This window comes from Filicampus tigris, chromosome 1 (genome assembly GCF_054856515.1).
Source record: "Filicampus tigris isolate MCC_2025a chromosome 1, RoL_Ftig_1.0, whole genome shotgun sequence".
Classification (NCBI taxonomy): domain Eukaryota; kingdom Metazoa; phylum Chordata; class Actinopteri; order Syngnathiformes; family Syngnathidae; genus Filicampus; species Filicampus tigris.
The window spans coordinates 22,812,732-22,834,796 of NC_141217.1; the positions used below are offsets into that span (position 1 = coordinate 22,812,732).

The 22,065-nt window shown below is 42.2% G+C and overlaps 2 protein-coding genes across 6 annotated transcripts; both read right to left on the reverse strand.

Annotated features, from left to right (window-relative positions):
- Positions 1–3,623: 3,623 nt before the first annotated feature.
- On the reverse strand, positions 3,624–9,703 carry nsun5 (NOP2/Sun RNA methyltransferase 5). Of its 2 annotated transcripts, none has more exons than XM_086027073.1 (6): positions 9,642–9,703; positions 9,229–9,536; positions 7,839–8,550; positions 7,406–7,613; positions 4,544–4,708; positions 3,624–3,887 (listed from the first exon to the last, which is right to left on the reverse strand). In XM_086027073.1, the coding sequence occupies exons 2-6, from the start codon at positions 9,439–9,441 to the stop codon at positions 3,695–3,697; spliced, it is 1,491 nt and encodes a 496-aa protein (XP_085883199.1). In that variant the 5' UTR covers positions 9,442–9,536; positions 9,642–9,703; the 3' UTR covers positions 3,624–3,694. The 2 variants fall into 2 exon arrangements, with proteins under 2 accessions (XP_085883199.1, XP_085883205.1); XM_086027079.1 differs by having other exon boundaries at positions 9,229–9,336; positions 9,403–9,676.
- A 72-nt stretch (positions 9,704–9,775) lies between these two features.
- Positions 9,776–22,048, reverse strand: mybl2a (MYB proto-oncogene like 2a). Of its 4 annotated transcripts, none has more exons than XM_086027071.1 (12): positions 22,008–22,048; positions 20,235–20,322; positions 19,480–19,551; positions 18,178–18,267; positions 17,389–17,609; positions 17,140–17,260; positions 16,945–16,998; positions 16,600–16,826; positions 15,095–15,797; positions 13,391–13,633; positions 13,080–13,280; positions 9,776–12,381 (listed from the first exon to the last, which is right to left on the reverse strand). In XM_086027071.1, exons 2-12 carry the CDS (start codon positions 20,319–20,321, stop codon positions 11,773–11,775), a joined length of 2,628 nt encoding a protein of 875 aa, XP_085883197.1. In that variant the 5' UTR covers position 20,322; positions 22,008–22,048; the 3' UTR covers positions 9,776–11,772. The 4 variants fall into 4 exon arrangements, with proteins under 4 accessions (XP_085883197.1, XP_085883195.1, XP_085883194.1 ...); XM_086027069.1 differs by having other exon boundaries at positions 21,893–22,025; XM_086027068.1 differs by lacking the exon at positions 22,008–22,048 and adding an exon at positions 21,578–21,788.
- Between the last annotated feature and the right edge of the window lie 17 nt (positions 22,049–22,065).

A 22,065-nucleotide genomic window follows, 5' to 3' on the forward strand; every position in this document is an offset into this window, starting at 1 on the left:
TTTTTATCTTTGTTCTTTTGTGTCCTACATCAGTTTTATTTTTTCCATCATATTTAAAGAGGAAGTTGACTGAAAAATTGTCTTTACAATAAAAAGTTCTATGCAGCCCTCTAGTCTAAACATGAAATTCTGATGAATATTCATCCATCCATCCATCCATCCATCCATCCATCCATTATCTGATCTGCTTATCCTCATGAGGCTCACAAGCCTACTTGAGCCTGTCCCGGCTGAATTAAGCAGCAAACTCCACCTGTTTATTTCAACTCGGGCTGACCATTTTGCCACTTGCTGTTGACTGAAAAGCTCACAGCTGCTCAGGGCTCAGGTAACGACCAATCACGCTTCAGTTTGCGAACGTCACGTGACCAAACTCAGAAAAACAGGTGTGCCCTGAGTAACTGTGATGTGATTTTCAGTCGAGAACAAGTAGCAAAATGGCTGCCCCCTGAGATGGATGAAAACGGGTGGATTTTGCGTCTTAAATCATATTTCACGTATGCAATATTAATCTGAATGGCAAGTGTAGACTAGTGAGGCCACATGGAACATATCATTTTTAAAAAACACTTTTTGAGGGGACTTCCTCTTTAACCAAGCCGTATGATAAACATCAGTTGTATTTTTAAGCAGCTTTTTAAATGATATTTTTTAATATATTTTAAGTAATTATATGCAGCACATATGCATAATATATTTTTTAAACATTTAATCATTATATTTGTGTGTTTTAAATTGGATGATTTCATTACATCAGTATCATGTTAGTCTTATTATTAAATCATTATTATATACTGTATGCGTTATTTCATTAAAATATTATTATGCATCATGTCAGTTTTATTATTGGATTAAATTGTTATTAATATCAGTATTTTGTTAGTTTCATCATGTAAAAATAGTTAAATATGATAATTTTGTTGTATTTAATAATTGTGCTACATCATTAGTATGTATCAGTTTTATTTTTGATTGGATTTATGAATCCTTATATACACCAATTTTAGCATTCACGGTTGTATTTGGTCATTATTATACTGTACATCAGTTCAGTTGTCTCTTTTAATTGTATTCAATAACTATTGAATATAATTGTATTCTTTAATAATTTTATTTACTATTTAACAATATATCAGCTCTTATTTAGCGTATATTATTATTCTAGGTTTATCATTAACCATAGCATTTCATTACTTTTAGTTTGTTGCAACTAATCCCGCATTCAGTCATTATCAAATAGCTGTTATATGTAGACAAAAAGAGAATATCCATTCTATTTAATCATTGTTCATTTTTGATGTACATAAAAAAGCATCATTATTATTCCACTCCATTTTTATATAGCTTCATTTAATTATTATTACATAAAAGACTTTTGTGGGGGGATTTTTTTCGTCAGTTTTGTTATTTAATTTTCAGGTATGTTTAATATTTAACTGTCCATCAAAACGTCACTACGCTTGGTATTGTTTTGTCCATTAGTGTAATAATGAAGAGCAGATTAAAATCATTTGTCTTCTTGTGCAATTTACTGTCCTTTCTGCGTTGACTTCAGCATGACGGCATTAGATGTGACGTTTTCAATGACCACTGACCCCGCGCCTATAGCCCATTGGGACTCTGTCTGGTCTTGGAGGTGTTGTCAGCTGCGAGGGCGTTCGCGCGCGCACGCGCGCGCGTGAATGCATAGTGTATTTCACACACTGTCTCAGCCATACGTGCAGCTGTCAATCCGCTGTATGGATGCACCCATAAACAGAAACACACACACGCACACACATACATACACATTTCAGTTCCTCCTTTCAGTCACTTTACATCATTTTAACCTCCCAATCACCCCCACCCTTGCAAAATGTGTGCCATCTAAGTAACCATGCTGTCAGACACAAAGGAAAATCATACAGATGATATGTGATGCTCAGACGGACAAGGGAACATCATGACAAATAGGTCAAACGTTTCGTATGAAATATCACTTCATGTGAAATATGAATATCTGACTGCACAAAAAAAAAAAAAAAAAAGCTAAATAGGCAAGCTTTCTGTTCAAAATACAATATATATTCATAAATATTCCAACAACATACTGTAGGCGATATTCAAACATATTTTTGAGACTCTTGTTCCTCACTCTAGATCAGGGGTGTCCAAACCCGGTCCTCAAGGGCCGCTGTCCTGCATGTTTTGTTTGTCTCCCCACACCAAAAACATCTGATTGAAATGATCAGGATTGTTATCAGGCGTTTTCAGAGCTTGCTGGTGAGCTGGTCATTTGAATCTGTTGTGTTGGAGTAGGTCAGCAGGAAGAGATGGAAATAGAGGGAGGACAGCAGCCCTTGAGGACCGGAGCTGGATATGCCTGCTTTAGATGACTATAAATGCTCGCAATGATTTTCTCTTTAAGCAGAAAGAACATCATCATGCCAATTGCTCCAAGGCCTCGACCTAAGGAAAGTACTCTCCTCTATACTTTCTTTTCAACAGTCATGGAGTAAGCCACTCAAACCAACTCAACACTATTATCCATACTACATAAAAACACATTACCAAAGTTTTCTTTTATTTAGCTAAGTTTGTGCTTTCCCAGTTTGCATTTCCGCCAAGACAGCTAACGTGTACTCTTGCGTAAAACATTAGCATTGATTTTCAACTCTGTTACTGTAATTAGAGTGATGAAAAAAATAAACATTTAGTTTATTTAGTTTTCAGGTGCCTGAGTACCCGTAAAAGGGATGCGTCAAACACAGCGAAATATATACAAAATATCAGGTTTACACTACTATTGATGGTACACTAGTTTTTTTCTTGAAAACATAAATATGAATCATTTTTCCCAAATTTTGGCACCTAAATTTTCCTCCAACTCTGGAATGACCCAAATCACATCAGCACCACTTTATACATCATGTAATTAATTGATTTATGCATTTAAAATAGTGACCGGTGTAGCAGCAAGCATGTGTTCAAATACTATGTACTTGAGGATACCAGTTTTCACCAACATTTATTGGAAGACCTTCATTTTAAGTGGCACTCTGGGCAATAAGAGCATGTAGAGACCACACCTTTGTTTAAAAATAGTCACTTTTCTCGACAGCGTTTCGCGAAAAAACCTCCGTTGGATTGGAGGATTGAGGATGGAGGGGGGCCGAGTAGGGCGAGGCAAAGTGGGAGGGATGAGAGGATGAGGCAGAATGTGGATGCCTGATCTTATGAAAGAGGCAGAGAGCTCAGCAGGAAGGACAAAGAAAGGCAATGGAAATATACACAACACACACTCAAGCTCCATCTTAAGTGTGGTTATAGCACCCCCTTCAGTTTACGTTGCAATCTGCGCTACATATCCAGCTACAGTATGTTCCGAATAAAAGGGGTCCTCAGTTTTTTAATTTTCATGATCTATCACTAACCTAATATATTCAAGGAGTAAAGTCATAATTAGATATTCTTGCCAAACCCTAACTACTATGTTAATGTTCAGCAGCTAATGAGGATAAGCTCTATAGACAATGGATGAATGACTGGTACGGATGTGGCACGTTAAAAGAATGAGGAATAATTGGTTCATTTGTAAGCAACATTCCCCGGAGGACCATGATAAAAGGCACTGAAAGTTTTTGTAACATGTAGAATTTTTAATAAAATGGAATCGCCTTACATCATTCATTCCTGTTGTGTATAACATGCCAATTCAGTCTTTCAATTCCGTTATTACACCTGCGCTTTTCTTCTTCTTTCTTCTCTTTCTCTTTCTGGTTTTCTTCTCACCCGGCGCGCTGTCTTCAGCAGGCGTGGCTTTGTCATCGCACTCTGAAGCTTCAGACTCGTTCGGAGTGGCTTCAGGGGTCTTCTCGCAGGCAGGTGGGCAGGTCATCTTGGGATGCCTATAATGTGCAAACGCATCGATCAAGAGTGGATGCTTTAGTATTCGTGCAGTGTTTAGTTCAACATCAATCAAAGTTAAAGTTCTCTAAATAAGAAGCAAAGTGTTCTTGCTTCAAGCCATTTATTTGTCTCCCAAAATGTTCAAAGTACTTTCAACATTTCCATTTTCATTAGCGTGATATACGTCCAATAGCTTTTTGCTAACATACAATATGAAATTCCATAGATGGGCTAATAGGAATTAGCATCATTATTGCAGTCACTTTAACCCACCAAACAACTTCTGCAGTAACACACAACAAGAACATATTTTCCATTTAATTCTTATTTCTATCTGCTTTGGGAACCACTTGCATTTTGGTACGTGGCAATCATTTTGGACAAGTTTTCGTTTTGACACATGGAACCAATCAGTGATGTTTATGCGGCACAAGCAAAACTGAGATGTTTAGCCAGTTAGCCATTTAGTGGGTACCGTTTATACAACGTTGCACTCAATAGACAGAACTTTGCAATACTACCCTCTGCTAGCAGGGTCTTTTGTTGGCGCCAATAAATTAGTCCTGATTTAAATTCAAACAATAGTTCTGAGGGAAAGTTCAGATGGATATGTCTTATTTTACAGTTTTCTCAAATGCAACATGACAGTATCTACCTTATCTGCACCGTTAGTTGTGGCATCAGTTTCTGGGCTTTATTGCATCGCTCTAGTAGGGCCACAAAGAATCCATGCGTGCGCGTCCCGTTGACGCTTGCCCGGAGACACTGAGTGAGGGGTGGCAAGCCACGTTCGGGCCACTCAGCCAGCAAAGGAACCAGCCTGTGGAAACACATGACACAAGAGATGGATGGTCACTCTACAGTCCAAATAGGAAATCCTACATGAAGGGCAAAATCACCTTAGCACACATGAAATGTTAGCATTTGTTTAAGACACAAAGGGAGGCCGGGTCTAGTCCTGTTATACGGGGCCAAGCCCTGCCACAAGTAATTTGATTTAAAAGACAAACATGCAGATATTGCCTTTGCAGGAAAAATAGCAATTGTCAAGCAATAATGATACTGTCATTTGCTAGCTTGCGCTTTTTAATAGCCATTCTGCATACACAGGCTTCCACAGGAAAAAAAAAAACTTGAAGAGTGAACTACAAATAAAGGATGGAAATGGAATTACATTGTACTCTATTTAAAGCACGCATTATCTTTTCACTGTTAATTAGCACCCTCTATTGGTGGAAAGTTGACACTGCAGTCAGTGAGGTTTTCCCTTAAAGCAACGGTGGGGCCGGATGACCATGTTTTCACTAACAAGTTCATCTGATATATTTCTTGATCAGGAAAATGAAAAGAGTTGCCATTTTCATCTTATCCATTCATTTTGTAGAAATTAGGAAATAAGCAACTGTATGAATAACACTACCGTTCTATCCTTGTTCAGCCGGAGTCACGGGAGGAACAGATTCCAAACTCTCCATTGGAAATCATTGTACTTTCATTGCTTAAAATGTCCAAAAACGGCGATCAATTGGCACCGAAATCTATGTGGACACCCCTACTAATGCCCACTTTAACATATCAAAAGGATTAACCGCTCCGTGGCTGATTTATATGAGAATGAGGAAATGTGGTAGTGAGCAGAGCTACATAGATTTATACTGGGACGAGCGCACACTGCTTCTTTGCTTAAAAAAAAAAAAAACACTGCTTCTTTGCTGATCACGGTTAGGATGGGCGAGGCATTTAACACCAGTCAGGATATTTACAGAGACTGAAGTGGAAATGATAGACGTGCGCATTTATTTGGATGAGGAATGGTCCCAGTTTTTCGACTTACAACGCGCCCTCCAATTTGGAACGTAACAGCCGAAATGGCCCGTTCCAATGCGGCCACACTCGGCTGTGCAGTCAGCCTCGCTGGAACTTTTTGTTTTTGTTCGCTGAACTCTGGCGCTTGTTTGATGAGGGCTTACCTTCGCTTCACTCAGGCAGAAGGTGGCGGCTGCGAGCAGTGTCGGACACCGCACGCGACTGCTTGGGAGGCAACCCCGCGACATGATGACGCAGGCTCATGTTCACTTCCACACGCTGGACGGACAGTAAGGAGCTAATGTTGTTGGGCTAACGCCTTTTGTTTTAACGGCCTGAAGCTAGTTGTTGCTATTAGCCGCCCCATTATCCTACCTTTAGACGGGGAGGGAAGAGGGGGGCGTAAAGGTTTAAGGCCGTCGGAAAGTCGGTATACAAGCAGCCTTTTTGGTGTGTCCCGCAACGTCGTAAGGTCGGTGTTCCAATAAAAATACATAATTTATCCCATATTTACTCTTATAAGTATTGTAAAGCATTTATCCAGCAGTATAACCTTGTTTGCATCATGTAAGTTGAAGTTGTTTGTGAAGAGAGTAGAGCAGGGGTGTCCAAACATTTTGCAAAGATGGCCAGATTTGGTGAGGTGAAAATCTAACCTAGACATAGAATCTTCTTATATCAAGCCAAAAAGTCTTTTTGAACTTGTTTTGAGAATAATATACTATGCAAGAGCAATATTTGTAAGATTGTTAACATTGTTTTAAGATTATTTGTCTTTTATTTTTTACTTAGTTTGTCGATCCTAAAATTGGTTATTTACTTATTTACTTACTTATTCATAAATAAGATAAATTACTGTCAAAGTCTCAGTTTGATGCTATAGTTGATGTTTTCAGAGAACTTTTAGCTGCACAAACTTATTTCAAGAACCTCCAAGTAACTACTAACTGGTGTACCAACACACTTCATTCACACTTTTTGGTGCACTTCAGGGCATTGAGTGGTTAGCACGTCCGCCTCACAGCGCAGAGGTTGTGGGTTTGAATCTGGCCTCGGCATTCCTAAGTGGAGTTTGCATGATCTCGCTGTACCTGCATAGGTTTTCTCCGGGTACTCTGCCCCCCCCCCCTTCCAAAAACATGCATGATAGGTTAGTTTCAACTTTATTTTACCTAATATAGTGCTTGAAATTAGTGTGTAACCATTCTTTTTAATATATTTCTCTCTTTTAAAAGCCAAGATAATTTTTCTTATTTCAAGAAATCTTACCTAGCGTAATTATTTTCCTGCACTGGCAGATCATTTCACTTGTTTTTAGTCTGAATCCTCTCAAAACAAGTATTTATTTCTCAAATTTAATACATTTTTGCAGTGTAACGTGTTTTTAATCTACAGTACTATCGCTAGTTAGAACATAGCTACGCTATCGTTGCTAGATGGAGAGTAATGTAGACTAGATATCTTAAAATGTGTAAAAGTTGGAAACGGTAACTCATTTGTGTTTAAATACACGAAAGCTGAACTTAGCTGAGCATAGTTTGAGACATCTGTTGTCAGCCCATTGCTAAGCAGGGGCCCACTTTGACTGTAAGTGACGTGATTATTCCATTATCCGATTACTCAATTAATAGATTGTATAATGATTCGATAGTGACAGTCCTAGAATGGAATTGCTGGGGTGTGGTGAAGTTACAGGATAGAAAGTGTGTACCTGAAGCCGGGGTTCTGCTGGAGACAGGCCGTTACTACCTCCTCGTTCTCCTGGATGTGGACAGAGCAGGTGGAGTAGATCAGGCGCTTCAGGCGAGGGAACCGGAGGCCGTGGTTCAGGCAACGCAGCTGGAAGGAGGCCAGCGAAGCCAGACGTGACGCTTCCTTCTGAGGGTCGGCAGAAGGGCGGTCCTGGAGACACACCATGCCTGAAACATACACAAAAAATAAATAAATAAATAAAATGTCATCATCTTTGTCTTATATTGTAATGTGCCAAATGTGTACTAAAAGTAAAAGAAATAATCTGCCATTTTTTAAAGCCCTAATAATATCAGACGATTAAATCAGCCAGCTGGTTAATTAACTACCGGTAATTAATTAAAGTAAAATATGCATCTTGGTTAAATAGAGGTGGGAAAACACTGTTGGACCTGATCCACTGCACGAGGGATCGAGCAGGATGTATTGCACGTCGCCGTACAACTTGCTGTCCGGGTCCACCTTCAGGAAGTCCTGATTGGCCAGCTGATGACAGGTGACGCCGGCTCGCAGCAGGAGGGTGGACATGGTGGCCAGACGCTTAGCATCCAAATCGAAGGCGAACAGCTTGCCTCTGTTCTTCATGATGGCAGCCAGGTGGCTGGTTTTATTCCCCGGGGCGGCGCAGGCGTCCACGACGTGGCTCCCAGGCGGGGCCTTAAGGAGAAAGGCGGGCAGGCAGCTGGCTTTATCCTGGAGAATAATGTGGCCCGCCTTGTACAGGAAGTGGTCGTGGAAGTCCGTTTTAGGCGGGAAGACCAGCACCTCTGGCAGGTGGAGGTCCTTCGCAAACTCTCTGGCCCTTAGAGTCAAGTCGTCCAACTTGGAGGCCTCGCCCTTGTAAGTGAAGCCATCCCTCTTGAGGTAGTCCACAGTGTCCTCCACGGTGGTCTTCAGGACGTTGACGCGCACGTACCTGGGGAGCTGCTCTCCGACAGGTTTCTGGATGTTACTGGCGAGCAGGTCTTCATTCCTGCTTACCTTCCGTTTGACTTTCATGAGGGCAAGCTCCGCCTGCAGCCTGGAGCGATGCTTCATCAGCAGCGTCTTCCAGGAGCCGCCGCACTTGAGGCCTTGACCCATGAGCAGGTCGAAGACTAGAACCTGTTGTGGAAAAAAGCACCGGTACTCATTTAGAGATACAGAATAGCTGACTGAGGACAAAATAACTTGCAGTTTATTTTCTTGGAGATCAGTCAGAATGCGAATTGTTAAAAGAAGTGTTAATTTACTATTGATGGCCCTGGCTGGAATCAAGGCTACAACTTTAAAAAAAAAAAAAAAAAAAAACATTTTTGTTAATGAAATAAAATAAAAATGCTTTAAAAACAAAAAGCACCTCATATACACACTTTTCTTTCTCTACTGTTCATAGCACTAGTTTGTAGTACTGTTTTTTTGTTGTCTTTCCAATTTGCTTATTGAATAATGACTATAAAGGTTTTGCATCAGTGTTTGCTCAAAGAATTTATCATGCCTTGGAGAAATTTTGGTTTTGGTTTTCACATACCGTGATGTTTAGTTGTTAACTAACACAAAAATACAAAAAATGAAAAAAAAAAAAAAACAACTAAAAAGTAATAAAAACTAAACTAAAATGAAGCATTTTCAGAAAACACTAAAACGAATTAAAACTATGAACCCTCTCTGAAAACTACTTTAAAAAACAATTTAAACTGAAATACATAATAATAATGAAAATTCCAAAGCTATTATAACCCTGTCTGGAACACACTGGTATAGGTTTTACGACAGCAAATATAAAAATGTTCCTTTACACACCTTGGCCAAGTGCATCTTCAGCTTAGTGTGCTTCAGCAGCTTGGTGGACACGATGATCTCCTCCAAGATGGACGAGAACTTCTGAGCCTCGCAGACCAGAGCGAAGAGCTGCTTTATATTAGCAAATTTGCTTTCATACACCAGCGTTTTGAGCGCACCCTGCTGCTTCTCCACCTTGTCCAGGATCTCGGCGGCTTTCGTGTACAGAGCCATGGCGAAGAGGACCGTTCCACGAGCTCGACGAGTTTGCGATGAAAAGACGTTCGATGGGTCCTCGCGTAACGTTCCTGGTCTTGTTCGGACTAACTCTACGGAAATACAATGTCCACAAAAATGAACAAGACGAGAGGTATTAGTTTCACAAGTTCAACAAACATGTTTTTACACACGCGTGGAGGAACTCGTAGCCAAACCTCGGAAGTGAACCGAACTCTGACGTCATCAGCACGCGCAGACAAGTCAAAAAAACAAAAAAGACTTGCAAAGTGGACTTGCTCCAAAATAAAACATTTAATTTACATTTTCTCAAATTTTGCCATGAAAACATCCCACAAAAACATTCTGATCAACTATTGTCACACGAATTTCAAAGAAAATGTCGAGCATGAAAAAAATAAAATTTACATTATTCATTTTTACAGTTATTGCAAAATAAATGAACGTATTATTACTGTTTTGATAAAACAGTCATGTTAATTTTCAGCTGAAAAAAACCTCCATCGTGTTAGTGCTTCCATGAGCTTCTTTTAGACGACTGATTCCCACATTATATAGTGTGCTGTGAGATCATCGGGTGTGCCGTGGGAATTTTTTTTCCACTGAATTGGTCCAAAAAGCATTATTTATCTACTACAAATGTATCTTCGGGGCGGCACGTCCGCCTCGCAGTTCAGAGGTCGTCGGTTCGATCCCGGCTCCGGCCTCCCTGAGTGGAGTTCGCATGTTCTCCCCGTGCCTGCGTGGGTTTCACATTCCAAAAACATGCATGGTAAGTTGATTGGACACTCTAAATTGCCCCCTGGTGTGAGGGTGGACGTTTGTTTGGCTCTGTGTGCCCTGGCTGGCAACCAATTCAGGGTGTTCCCCGCCTATTGCCCGAAGACAGCTGGGATAGGCTCCAGCAAGCCCGCGACCCTTGTGAGGATAAGCGGTATGGATAATGGATGGATGGACAATGTATCTTCGTATCTATCCCAATGACGTCTAGTGACTGGCAGGCAGAACAATAAAATGCTCATCCACCAGATGGCAGAAGGTACAATGACTTTAGTCTAAAGTACAAATTTTAGTCTAAAGTCATAGTGCCATCTGGTGGATGACTCAGGTTTAACCTGAGTATATCCACCTATTGCCAATACAATACAGCGTCAGGCCCCCCATTTCACATTAAATAAATTCGTAGGCAAATTCGGACGTGATCATTATTTCAGTATACAGTACACTTTTGGTGACGTTTTTTGTTTGGCAGCCTGCTGTGAGATTTTTCTGATGTGAAGAATGGGCCATTGTCCGCTGATAGTGTAGTGGTACACACGCCTGAGTTGTGTGCGGGCAGCGTGGGATCGATTCCCGCTCAGTGACAGTGTCTATGTGTGCCCTGCGACTGGCTGGCGACCAGTTCGGGGTGTAGTCTGCCTTCGCCCATTGACGGCTGGGATAGGCTCCAGCAACTCCCCGCGACCCTATATAGGATAAGCGGTTTGGAAGATGACATGACATGACAGAATGGGCCATTTGGCTCAACAAAGTTCGGGAAACACGGAGACGGACGTCAAGCCTGTTATAATGAATATTAATTAGTTTTGGTGCTATCTTAGAAGGAATCACTCACTGACTAACAAACAAGTTCACTCTGAAGTGGATGCAATGTATATGACAAATTTCACATGCTGTCAAGGTAGAACATTTAAGTCTTCTAGATTTGTACGACTAGGTTTTCATGATGTCTCAAGTTTTAGAGGCAGAGGGACCCTAAAAATTCCAAACAATGGAATGGGTAGTTTAACTTAACAATTATTACAAAAAGATTCATACTTAGATGGACTTTTATTATGGGCAGCGGACACCGTGATTCAAAACTCCTATTGACAAAATGTTCTATAGCGCTTGTCCTCATTAGGGTTGCTTGTGAGCTGGAGCTGACCTTGGGCCAGGTGGGGTGTGTGACTGGTCTGGCTCATAGCCAATTGCAGGGAACATATAGACACACAGTAAATAACACTCGCATTCAATTCTTTGAACAATTTAGTGTCTTCTTCAATTAACCTAACACATGCTTTTTTGGAATGTGGCATGGAGTAAACCCTCCAAACATGAAGGCCGGAGCCAAGAATCAAAACTCAAAAACTCTGACTTGTGAGGCAGATGGGCTGAACATCATTTTCTGCCCGTCACTAATTATTGTGACAACTATTTACTGTTAAAAAAACAAAAACAGTCAAATGGCTGTCTCACTTAACTGCAATTTTTTGAAACGCACTTAAAGAATAAAGATAATTTGCATATTGGATGAAATCACTTTACAGATCCGACAGAAACACCCAATCACTTGCTCAGTCTGTGTTTAGTGGCCCCACCGGACTTTCTGCCAGTCTTTGTCTTCAAAGAGTTCTTATAAAGAAGGAGTCTCTCTGTGGTGTGAGGTGGCATGCGGTTCCGTTTAGCCCGTACGATACAGGCTGCCATCGGGCAGAGCCTGTCGAAGCCCCCTGAGGTGGCGGGTACTGCCAGCAGTCTCTTGGCCATCCGCTGCAGTTTTGGGAAGCGAGCGGCGGCTTTCCAGTAGAGCAAACTGGAGCCGTTTGCCCACAGCGGCTCGGACAGGTACACGTCAAGTTCTGACGTCACGGTCTTTGACGGAGGCTGAGGGACGTTGTCATCTGCTTTGCGTTTGATGCCGATGGGATTCATGGCGTCACAGTTGTCGTCTGAGCTGGCCCCGGACGCCTCCGTCGGGATGGGGGCTGCCGTTTCCTCTCTGCCGTCCGGCGGCTGGGCTCTCTCCTCATTTGTCCGGTGTTCCGCTGCCTTCGCTGCGGGATTAGTCGGGCCTGCTTGGCTCACCAGTGCTGCTTCCACAATGGTGCGAGCCTCGTATTTTGTTGGAGGTGTTAGGAAACCTGTCTGGCCTACAAGTTGGCCATCAGTGAACGTCTGCTCGAGACAAGTGAGAATTTGAATTTAGCGTGCAAATCAGAACAGAGTGCCGTTTCCACCAAGCACAAATGTTTGATTCACGTGTGCATTCCTCTACGGTTCCACCATCAACGGTTCCTGCTAGGAGTTTTAACGTTAACGTTTTCATTCACGAGAAGTCGTCAAAAAAATTGTCCTAAGTACAAATTGCTCAGGCTTAGTGCATCAGGAGAGAGTCTGTCAACAACACAGAACAGCAACTTGAGCATCAGGGATTATGGCATCAGGGAATATAATACGTAAGTACTGGAATAGTACATGGACTATACTAATATAGTAAAGGGCTCGAGGCCCTTAACCTGAAACTTTAGGGGTGCAAGTAAAAAATGTAGGGGCACAGATGACTAAAATTTTGCTATGGCATAGGCTCTTTTTCTGTTGAGTTAATTGGCAAAAAAGTGCTCCAAACACCTTCTTTTTGATTAATTTTTGCTAGCTTGTGAGCAACTTTACCGTACAACGAGACCGAGACAAACGTTTTTATAGAGGCACAGTGGATGCACCTGATTTTCAAAATAAAACTTTTCAGACTGTGGTGTATCAGCAAAACATATTTAACATATTTAACACATTTTTGTTCAGTATCTCTGTGCAGCCTTGTACCAAATGGCCCAAAGACAGCCCAGTGGCTGGGTACGCCGATTTAGAGTACATACCTCCAGCTTGTTCCTGGGGTCAAGCACGGCAGCTGCAATCAGGTCTGTCTGGTGAATCAGGGACTGGAAGTGAGTATGGAGGCCCGTGCGTAGGGCCTTTTTGAAGTGGGTGTAGTTGGTGCTACAGCTCGCCAACGTCTTATCGAGGCCAACCAGAGAGGTCAGGACATACGAGATGGCCGATGCATTTCCTAACAAGACCTGCAAGTGACAGCAGGCGCCCACCGCCAAAAAATAAATAAATAAATAAATACAGATACTCACAGGGTCCCTTCTAGCACATAGTTGACGGCATTAAGACAATTCCGTACCTGCAAGGCTTCCTGGAAGGGCTCCAGGAGAGCGAGGATGTCGAGCACTTGCTCTCGCTTGACCATGATGAGAGGCGGGGCGCTGGCCGTGTCGCTGGCCTCGCAGCGAGCCTGCGCCAGCACGGTGATGATGCCGTTCCAAGCGGACTCCTGCACCATTCGGCGCAAAGACACCATCATGGAGTTCCAGCGACAGTGGTTGGAGGGCGGGCACAAAGACACGCCGCACTCCTTCAACAAAACCTTCACGAGGACACAGAGAGTACACGAGATGATTTAGTTTGGATCCGCCAACCATGTGTAACAAGTTGAGTTTAACCCATTAAGGACGGGAGGAGCGCATAACCGCGTTTCTACCACTAGAGCCGGGAGCGCTGTTGCGTCTATCTACCTTTAACGCCGGGAGAGCGGATACGTCTGTCTTTTTTTTTAATCCAATTCTCGGTCTTTTAGCCAATCTAATGCATGAGAATATAGACGTGACGGTGTGGCGATACCGCGGGGGATGTCCCGGAATTTTTTCGAGCCGCAGGCTAATGGCGGACACCGTCGATCACGGGAGGTCTGAAATTAGTAGCGGCAGTGACATTAGAACCATTAGAACCAGTTGAACGTGATATATGGTTAAGATATATGTTTGTAGACAATGACTATATTGACATTTTTAAATAAAAAAATGTGCTTCTCTCGCACTGACACATTATTTTTACATCTTTGATTGAAACAGTAAATAATAATAAACTTGTGCCTGTGTGAAAGCCACATATATAAGCTCTCAAATTCTTTTGGAATTACTGTAGGTTTCTATCTGCTACAGGGGCTGAGGTATCTATTATTTTGCAGGTGTTGAATTTCTGAAGAACCTCAGGTTCAAGAGGGTCACTCTATAGTTGCCCTTAGGTTTTGGGGAGCTGTTGATCCAGGCGCTTTAGGCCTTAATGGGTTAATGAGACTAGGGAACGAGTGCCCGTTTCAATGGAAATGAAGGCTAGATTCGATGGCCGCGTGAATTTGCACACCGGTGTATGGTCGAGGCGCACCAGAAGTTACTTCATGTGGACTTTAAATTTGGCCTTTAGAGGACGCAGCCTATGAATTTGGACACAGCATTTCAAATACCATGGCTCTAAAATGAAAAGCGTTGTCAGTCCGTTTAACGTGCATGAGGAGTTGTGCCCCTGCGCCTCCAAAAATGTGGATTTATTCAACACCATAATGGCGTTGCGAACGCATGACTTAAGCAGCTGTTGCAATGGCTGGCGGTTCACATAATGGATGGATAAATGCACAAATCCAGTTCTTGCGCTTAATGTTCATTTGATGTTTAGCAGTTTTGTGCCATCTTTGAATGGTAGTTTTTAATGCACAGTAGCCCTTTGCACTAGAAAAAAAAATCTCAGTATGTGCCTATTTTGTTGTTTTAAACACTTTGTTGTTAAATGGTGGCTAGTTTATAGAGTACGTGCCTTTGAGCATGAAATATATTGATACTTGATGTACATTGGTTCAATAAAAAAAAAAAAAAAAAAGGAAAGAAAGTGGCAGCCCAAAATTTGCTGACAACCTAAAAGTACAATTGAGTCTATTTTGGGGGGAATTTTTTTTTTTGCAGACATCGTTTTTAAGTTGGACTATCAAGGAAACTGAAATTCCCCCATTACAAGTAAGACACGGTTAATGTATGTTAGCATGCGTTTGTCCTACCTCACTCCAGTACGTACTGCCCCTGAAGAAAGCCACCACATTGTGGACATGTGACAGGAGGTTTTCGACCACCCTGGAGTTCTTCAACGCCTCGCTGATGACCAGCTGTAGCGTTTTTGCCACGCAAGCGATTCTGGTCCCGATTTTGAGCTCTGAAAACGGGGACTCCGAATCGGGTATCCGGTCTGACAGAAAGGCCACTATCTCATCGCCGTCGGGCTCCCCCCTGTTCGATGGGCACATGATCTTGTAGTCGCAGAACACACCGTTAGCAGCCAGCACTTCTTTGGCGTGGTTGACGAGGACATAGCCGATGCTCTGCGGAAAGACGCCGTAGCTGAGCAGCACGCCCTCCAGCTCCTTGGCCACGGCCGCGCTCAAGTCTTTGTGGCTCACGTGACGGAAGGCCACAGTGGGCCGGCGAATCTGCCACGAGTTACTGATAAAGTGGAGCTGCACAATGACGATGGGCTCGGTCATCGGACTGTGCTTCACGCCGGCCCAGAGGTCACAGGTCACATGAATGGCACCCTGTCCATGTTGGGTTTTGCAAAGGCAGGCCTTTAAGTCGCGGATGAGCTGAGGTTTGATGGTTCTCTCCACGTCGTCATAAAGCTGCAAGCCGACCGCACGCTGGGACAGCTTGGGGTATTCGGGTCCGATGGTGCCCATGAAGGACCGGAAACCGGCTCCTTCCACAAAACTGTGCGAGGAGGAGGAAAACGCCATGACATTTTACTTATTTAACCCACATGCTTGGAACGTTATTACAACAACTGGCAAGCTCAGAGCTTGGAAAAAAAAAAACTGGAAAAATGAAATACAAGGTGTCCCAAAAGTCAATATACTGTGAACTTTCTAATAACAGCTTAGGCTTTGCAGTTTTTGTAAGCATGCCATTCCCTTGCCCATGGCTCGTCAATTGACATTGCAAAACTGCCGCCTGGCAAGAAATTCTTCTGTCTCTGACTGCAGTTCAGCGCCAGTTTAAGAAGCTTTAAGGCTGTCACACTGATCCAACGCAGAGTACAATTTACTATCCATCTATCGATGACAAGTTTCTTGAAACAGAATCTGTTCTTGGCAAAAGCCAAAACTGCTAATAACTTCATGTCTGTCCAAATGATGCCGAAAACAAACCTCTAAAGCCGATTTTGGATTTTGAGCCTCTCTTGTTGGGTCTCTGGAGTCCCTGCCCACCCATCAAATACAAAACAATGCAACCAAGTCCTTTTTTTGCTCGCTGAATATTTGCAGTGAAGCAAATTTTGGTCCGACTGTGACGTTAAGCTCCCCCTGAGTGAGTTTCTTGGTGGCCAGACTATACAAAAACACTACCATGTATTGTAAAAGAAAGAATTTTGGTTTAGGCTGATTCATGTTGAGAAATACTGAGCCAAACATCAAGCCTCCTTGCGTCAATTACACACAGCGACCGAAGCACCAATCTTTAACCAACCAGTGAAACAATGAGGCCTCTCGAGTGAGCACCATTCTAAACCTACCTGAGCGGGAGCATGTCCTCAGCCATCATCCTCAATGCTGCGTCAATAAACTTTTTCTGATCCACCGCCTCTGCTGCTGGTGGTGGGGTAGAGACGCCACTGGAGCTGGGAAGGGTGGGCAAGGGGGCGCTGTTTGGAGGCGAGGTCCCTTTTGATGTCAAAGCGAGCTGCGCGGGTGGGGCAGACTTCTTCTGGGGGATTTTGCATTGCTCTTCCTTGTCTTTGACCTACAGAAATGCAAAGAACAAAAAGTCCAGCAAGGAGGAAAAAGAAGGATTCTCTCAAGTCATGCATTTCAAAGCACATTTTCAAGATCTACTATTGCAGAACCAACAAGGAGCTTACCACTTCAGAAGTTACTGATGAGGTGTCCAATAAAATGTCACACTTGAAGTTGACCTGCAAAATACGATACAATGCGAGTCTGTTGTCATCTCCTTATGTAAGAATAGGCCCTGTTTGGTTGACAAAGAATTCTGACCAACAAGATGGACATACTAGCGTTTGAAAAAAAAAATCTATTTTAAGATGTGTTCATACCCTTCCTTCCACAAACTGCTGAATATCAACAGAGATGGTGTCTGAGTCATTTTTGAGCTGGCTCAATTTGGCTTCCGATTTGAGCGTGGAGTTCCAGTGGCTCCTCACTGCATGTTCTGTCCTACAAACAGGAAACACACACAAACACCATACACATCGCTGTATGTTCCAATGCCTATCTCCATATGGTGTGCATTTATTGAATGAATGACTTCCTAAAGTGACCGAATACTCAATAAAGCATCCTACCTTCCAGGAAGCAGCTTGGCAATCTCAGCCCAGCGGTTCCCAAAGACGGCATGGGCTTTGTAAATGATGAGATCCTCCTCGTGTGTCCAGTTGGACCTCTTCAACAGGGACTCCAAGTGAGTGAACCAACGCTCTCGACACTGATTCTCCGCTCGCCCACTCAGGTGCTTGCAGATCAAACTCCAGCGACTGGTGCCAAATCTGCCCACCAACCCTTTCAACTGCTCAAGGAAACAACCAAACAAAAAAAGCTTCTTATGGAAAGATTGTTTGAAATCCAAACAAATAGCAGTCTACCAGAATCCTTAAAGTGGAAATCAACCCAAACATATTTTTTTCAAGAATATGTTCTATGGAAGCCCACTAGTTGAAAAAAGGCATTCTGATAAATATTGCGTTTGTGGAATAAGCGTTAATCCACCTGTGTTTAGCCATCTCTGTTTTGTCACAACTGTCGACTGAAAATGACGTCACAACTACCCAGGGCTCAGGTAACAACCAATCGCGGCTCAGCTTTAGAAAACAGGCAAGCTGTGATTGGTCGTTCCCTGAGCCCTGTGCAGTTGTGAGGCCATTTTCAGCCGACAGAAAGGACAAAATGGCCGCCCCCAGAGATGGCTGAAAACGGGTGGATTTTGCTGCTTTTAACTCATATTGCACAAACACACTATGAACCAGAATGCCATGTTTCAACTAGTGGGCCTGCTGGGAACATTTTGTTGAAAAAATATGTTTGGGTTGATTTCTCCTCTTTAAAAGTTCTACTTTATTAGGGTGCACGTTCTTCACCTTTTCATCTTCCTCTTTGGACCAGCAGTCTGTGACCACATTCTCATTCAGTTTTTTCCAGCGTTGCATACACTGTAATTCTGTCTTCCCCTGTTACGGAACAGGACAAAATAGACCATTTTTCAACTTATTTCTCAGTGAACGTGTATTTCGCTTGTTTGATTTTAAAACATGTTCATAGATTCTTTTAGAACTGTAAATGAGGGATGGGCATTTCGAAGATTAAATCCTATATATTATGACATTACAATATTCTGAACTCCTGTTTTGACATCACTGCCATGTTGTCAAACTAATGCTGCTCAAGTGGAAGTCTGTGCCTGGCCACCGTGAGCCAAGTTGCGGTGGCCCTGTTAGAACTGGTACCGGCCTCATATACAACTATTCATGATATAATATAACGATTAGTTAATACTTAGCGAATTTATATTGTATTATACAAGCCTTTAAAAAAATACTTCTGTATCGTTTGTTCCTTACATTTTTTTCGCAGCATATAAACTACAGTGGCCGGTCGTGACTTTCAGACATAGACCCTGAGCGGCACCAGCAAGCAAGCGCACAGACATATCTTGCTGCAGAGCAAGTTAGCTTAGCGCCGAGCATTCCCCCTTTGCGAGCACAGACTTATATTTGAATGAACTATCAGGCCCCTCGCGGCTAAAGCCAGAGGGCGGCCATCTTATTTCCATATTATTTCGCTGAAAACACTGTTATCAGTACGTGTTTTACGATCAGAGATATGCCTGATAAGAGAACATTTAAAATCGCATTCTAACCAATGAAATTTGCATGCAGCGCTTCTCCCAGACTTACTGATTCGACTGTATGACATACATGGTGGCATTTTCGCTGTAGAGACAGAAAATAACGGTAAAACGCCACAGAGAAATCAATGTACAGTATTCATATTAGGTGGGCTTAGCCAGTGGAAACGTAATACGGCCATCGATGGCTTCACTTTTCCTAAAGCGTCCATGCTTGCCAGCCACCCGCAAAACAAGGAGGACGGGCAACTGTGCGACGTCACATTGACAATTTGTTTTTTTCTTTTATAAAACCAGCTTGGAGCTGATTGCGTGATGTCACGAATAGCATTCCGCTTCTGATTGGATATCTTGGCGGGAGAGGAAGGAGAGAGTATATGTGTGTGAAATAATTGACAACAGATTACGGGACAGTTAGAAGCACTGCGAAAAACGCAGCTTTCATATGATTACATTGTCTCGCATTGAGATTTCGATCCAAAACCGATAAATCATTCAGCACTACATGGTGTTACTCATTCTAACAAATTCTTACTGGTAACAGAGTGGCCACAGTATTCCAGTTGCGTTCCCCAAAATTCTGGACAAGGATTTTCAGGTTTTCATCCTGCACAGAAGAGAAAATCAACATCAGGTGTCAGGTGCAAGGTATTATTTTTAATGTAAGTGCTTGCCAAAAGTGATGAAAATAGCTCATAATATTGAGCCGTGATCACATCAATTGAGCAGTAATCGCATAATCATCAGCCTTATTTAGGATGGATGTAACACTGCACTGCAAGTAACACAATTCAATTTTTTTGTCTCTAATAAATATCACTATGCCACAGTTTGGAAATGTATTATGGAGGTGTGTGCAATGCGAGAACAGAGTAAAGATAATTCTATGTTTTGCTTTGAATGTTTTAAAGCACTTTGAGTTGCATTTTTATGTATGAAAAGTGCTATATAAATAAAATGTGATTGATTGATTGATTGATAAAGGCACCAATGGGAGAGCTTGATATCATTAAAACACAGATTGGTGATGCCCGCGCCTACCAAAACAACACAAATAAAACACATTCAAAAACAATGTAATCTTTATTCTGCCGGTGTAAACACAGCCATATCAGATGTGCTGGAATGTACATGGAAATAGACAGTCAAACAAAACAGATCTAGACATGAAATCCGAATGGAGCACTTGGACATACAGTGAAAATCCAGCCTTATCTTGCCAATTTACAGTGCTAAATGCAGAGTACAATGTGTAATTCAGTAAATAAATAAAGCCTTCTGTTCACTAACCTCTTCCAGAGTCCATCTTACTTTGGGACTATCCTTGTCCACAGAGCTTGAGTCTGTACACAGAGCAGCATCCGCCTGTTCGGCCATACTGCAAACACACATTGACAGTGAGCAGACACACTGGGAAGAAACATACTACACATATCAGCTTGCACGACGTAAACATTAAATATGTGAACTGCTAAGAAGGAAATGGGAAAAGGTGGCTTTTAGCTTGTCTTCATTCCACCATGTGTAATGGAACAAAATAAAATAAATCTGCATTTTCTTTTTCACAAAAATAAGATTTTTCCGATTTTTTTTTGCAGTTTTTTCCCTTCGTGGTTTGATTAATTTTCCCCCAAGCATCAACTTTTTCAGATAAGAGATTTTTTTTGCTTTATAGATAATGTGAAAATAAGTTTTTCCACCTCCAATTTGTCAAAACATCTAAAAGTATGCAAACACACCCCTTAGTAAATTAACGTTTAAATGTTCAACAATTAAACAATAATAACGAGCCATCAAATTGCATGGCTTGGCTGGACTTTTATTTGCTGCAACACTGAGACTGACTGTTGTGATGATGTTACTACAAGCAGTGCAGTGAGGACACACTTTGACTACGGAAGCTGCAAAAAAAAAATGGTGGTCGATTAACCATCCTGTCCAAGAGCAAACAAGAACCAGTTCACTTCCGCCAAAACTCATCCTTATTGCATCATGTAATGCGCAAAGTAGACCTCACAGGAGCACATGAAATGTTGTGTATCTCTATCACATTTGTGACATGAATGTGAGACATAAGCTACAATTCAATACAATACAATGCAACACAATTAGTCATGCGAAGTTTGTGTTCAATTAAACAGACGCACTTTTGTGAATAATTTGGAACGAGACATTCATTGTTTCAGCAAACTTTTAGTTACATTTTCGTTTGGTGGTGTGCCGTGAGCCTTTTCCAAATGGGTACCTTGGCTCATTAAATGTTGGGAAACACTGTTCCAGATTTGTACCAGGTAATGCATTTGTAGCTCTATGACCAAGGACCATTTTGATATGTTGTTTACACATTTACAGAAAGGCGATACAACCCCTCATGCTGTCCACCAATTGGGATACAAACAAAATTGCAATTTCTCTATGATTTAAAAGAATCCACATAGTATTAAACACGGGTGGAGATTTTTGAACGTGCAATGCACGTTCGTGCCACTCCAAGATTGTGAACTAACGTTAACTCACTAGGAAGGAGCTGAGATCGTAGGTAATAGCAGACATAAACCAAACGAATTGCCGCGAATCAAACGAAGAACATACAGCTAATGTAGACCATTCATGTTATGGAAACATATGCTCACGTTATTTGTCCGAATCGGTTAATAAAAGTTCCAGCCTGGCGCTAACTAGCAAGCTAGCATATTCCCACGAACACATGAGTGTCTCTGCTGCTAAATGCTAATTATGATGCTGACACTAAAGTGTAGCGCCACCTGTGGCCAACACCGTAAATGCAACTCACGCAACCACAGAAAACGTGATTATGTTTTGTTTCCCACTTCACTCCGAGTCATGCAAACCGAAAACATACACACATTTATTGGAGCAAATAAAGACACAACCCGCCGCGAGGCAATATGTATGTAAGCGAAAAAGAGGTCAAATTAACACCTAACTATTCCACCTAACAAAACGTCATGTAGAAGTTCTTGAAGCCTCTCCAACTTGTACAACGTCGCAATCTGACGAACTCTGTCGCAATTTGCAGAAACGCATTCGTTTCTTCCGTACCCATTTTCCTTCTTTCGCGGTTGGAGAGAGAGAGAGAGAGAGAGCGAGCGAGAGAGAG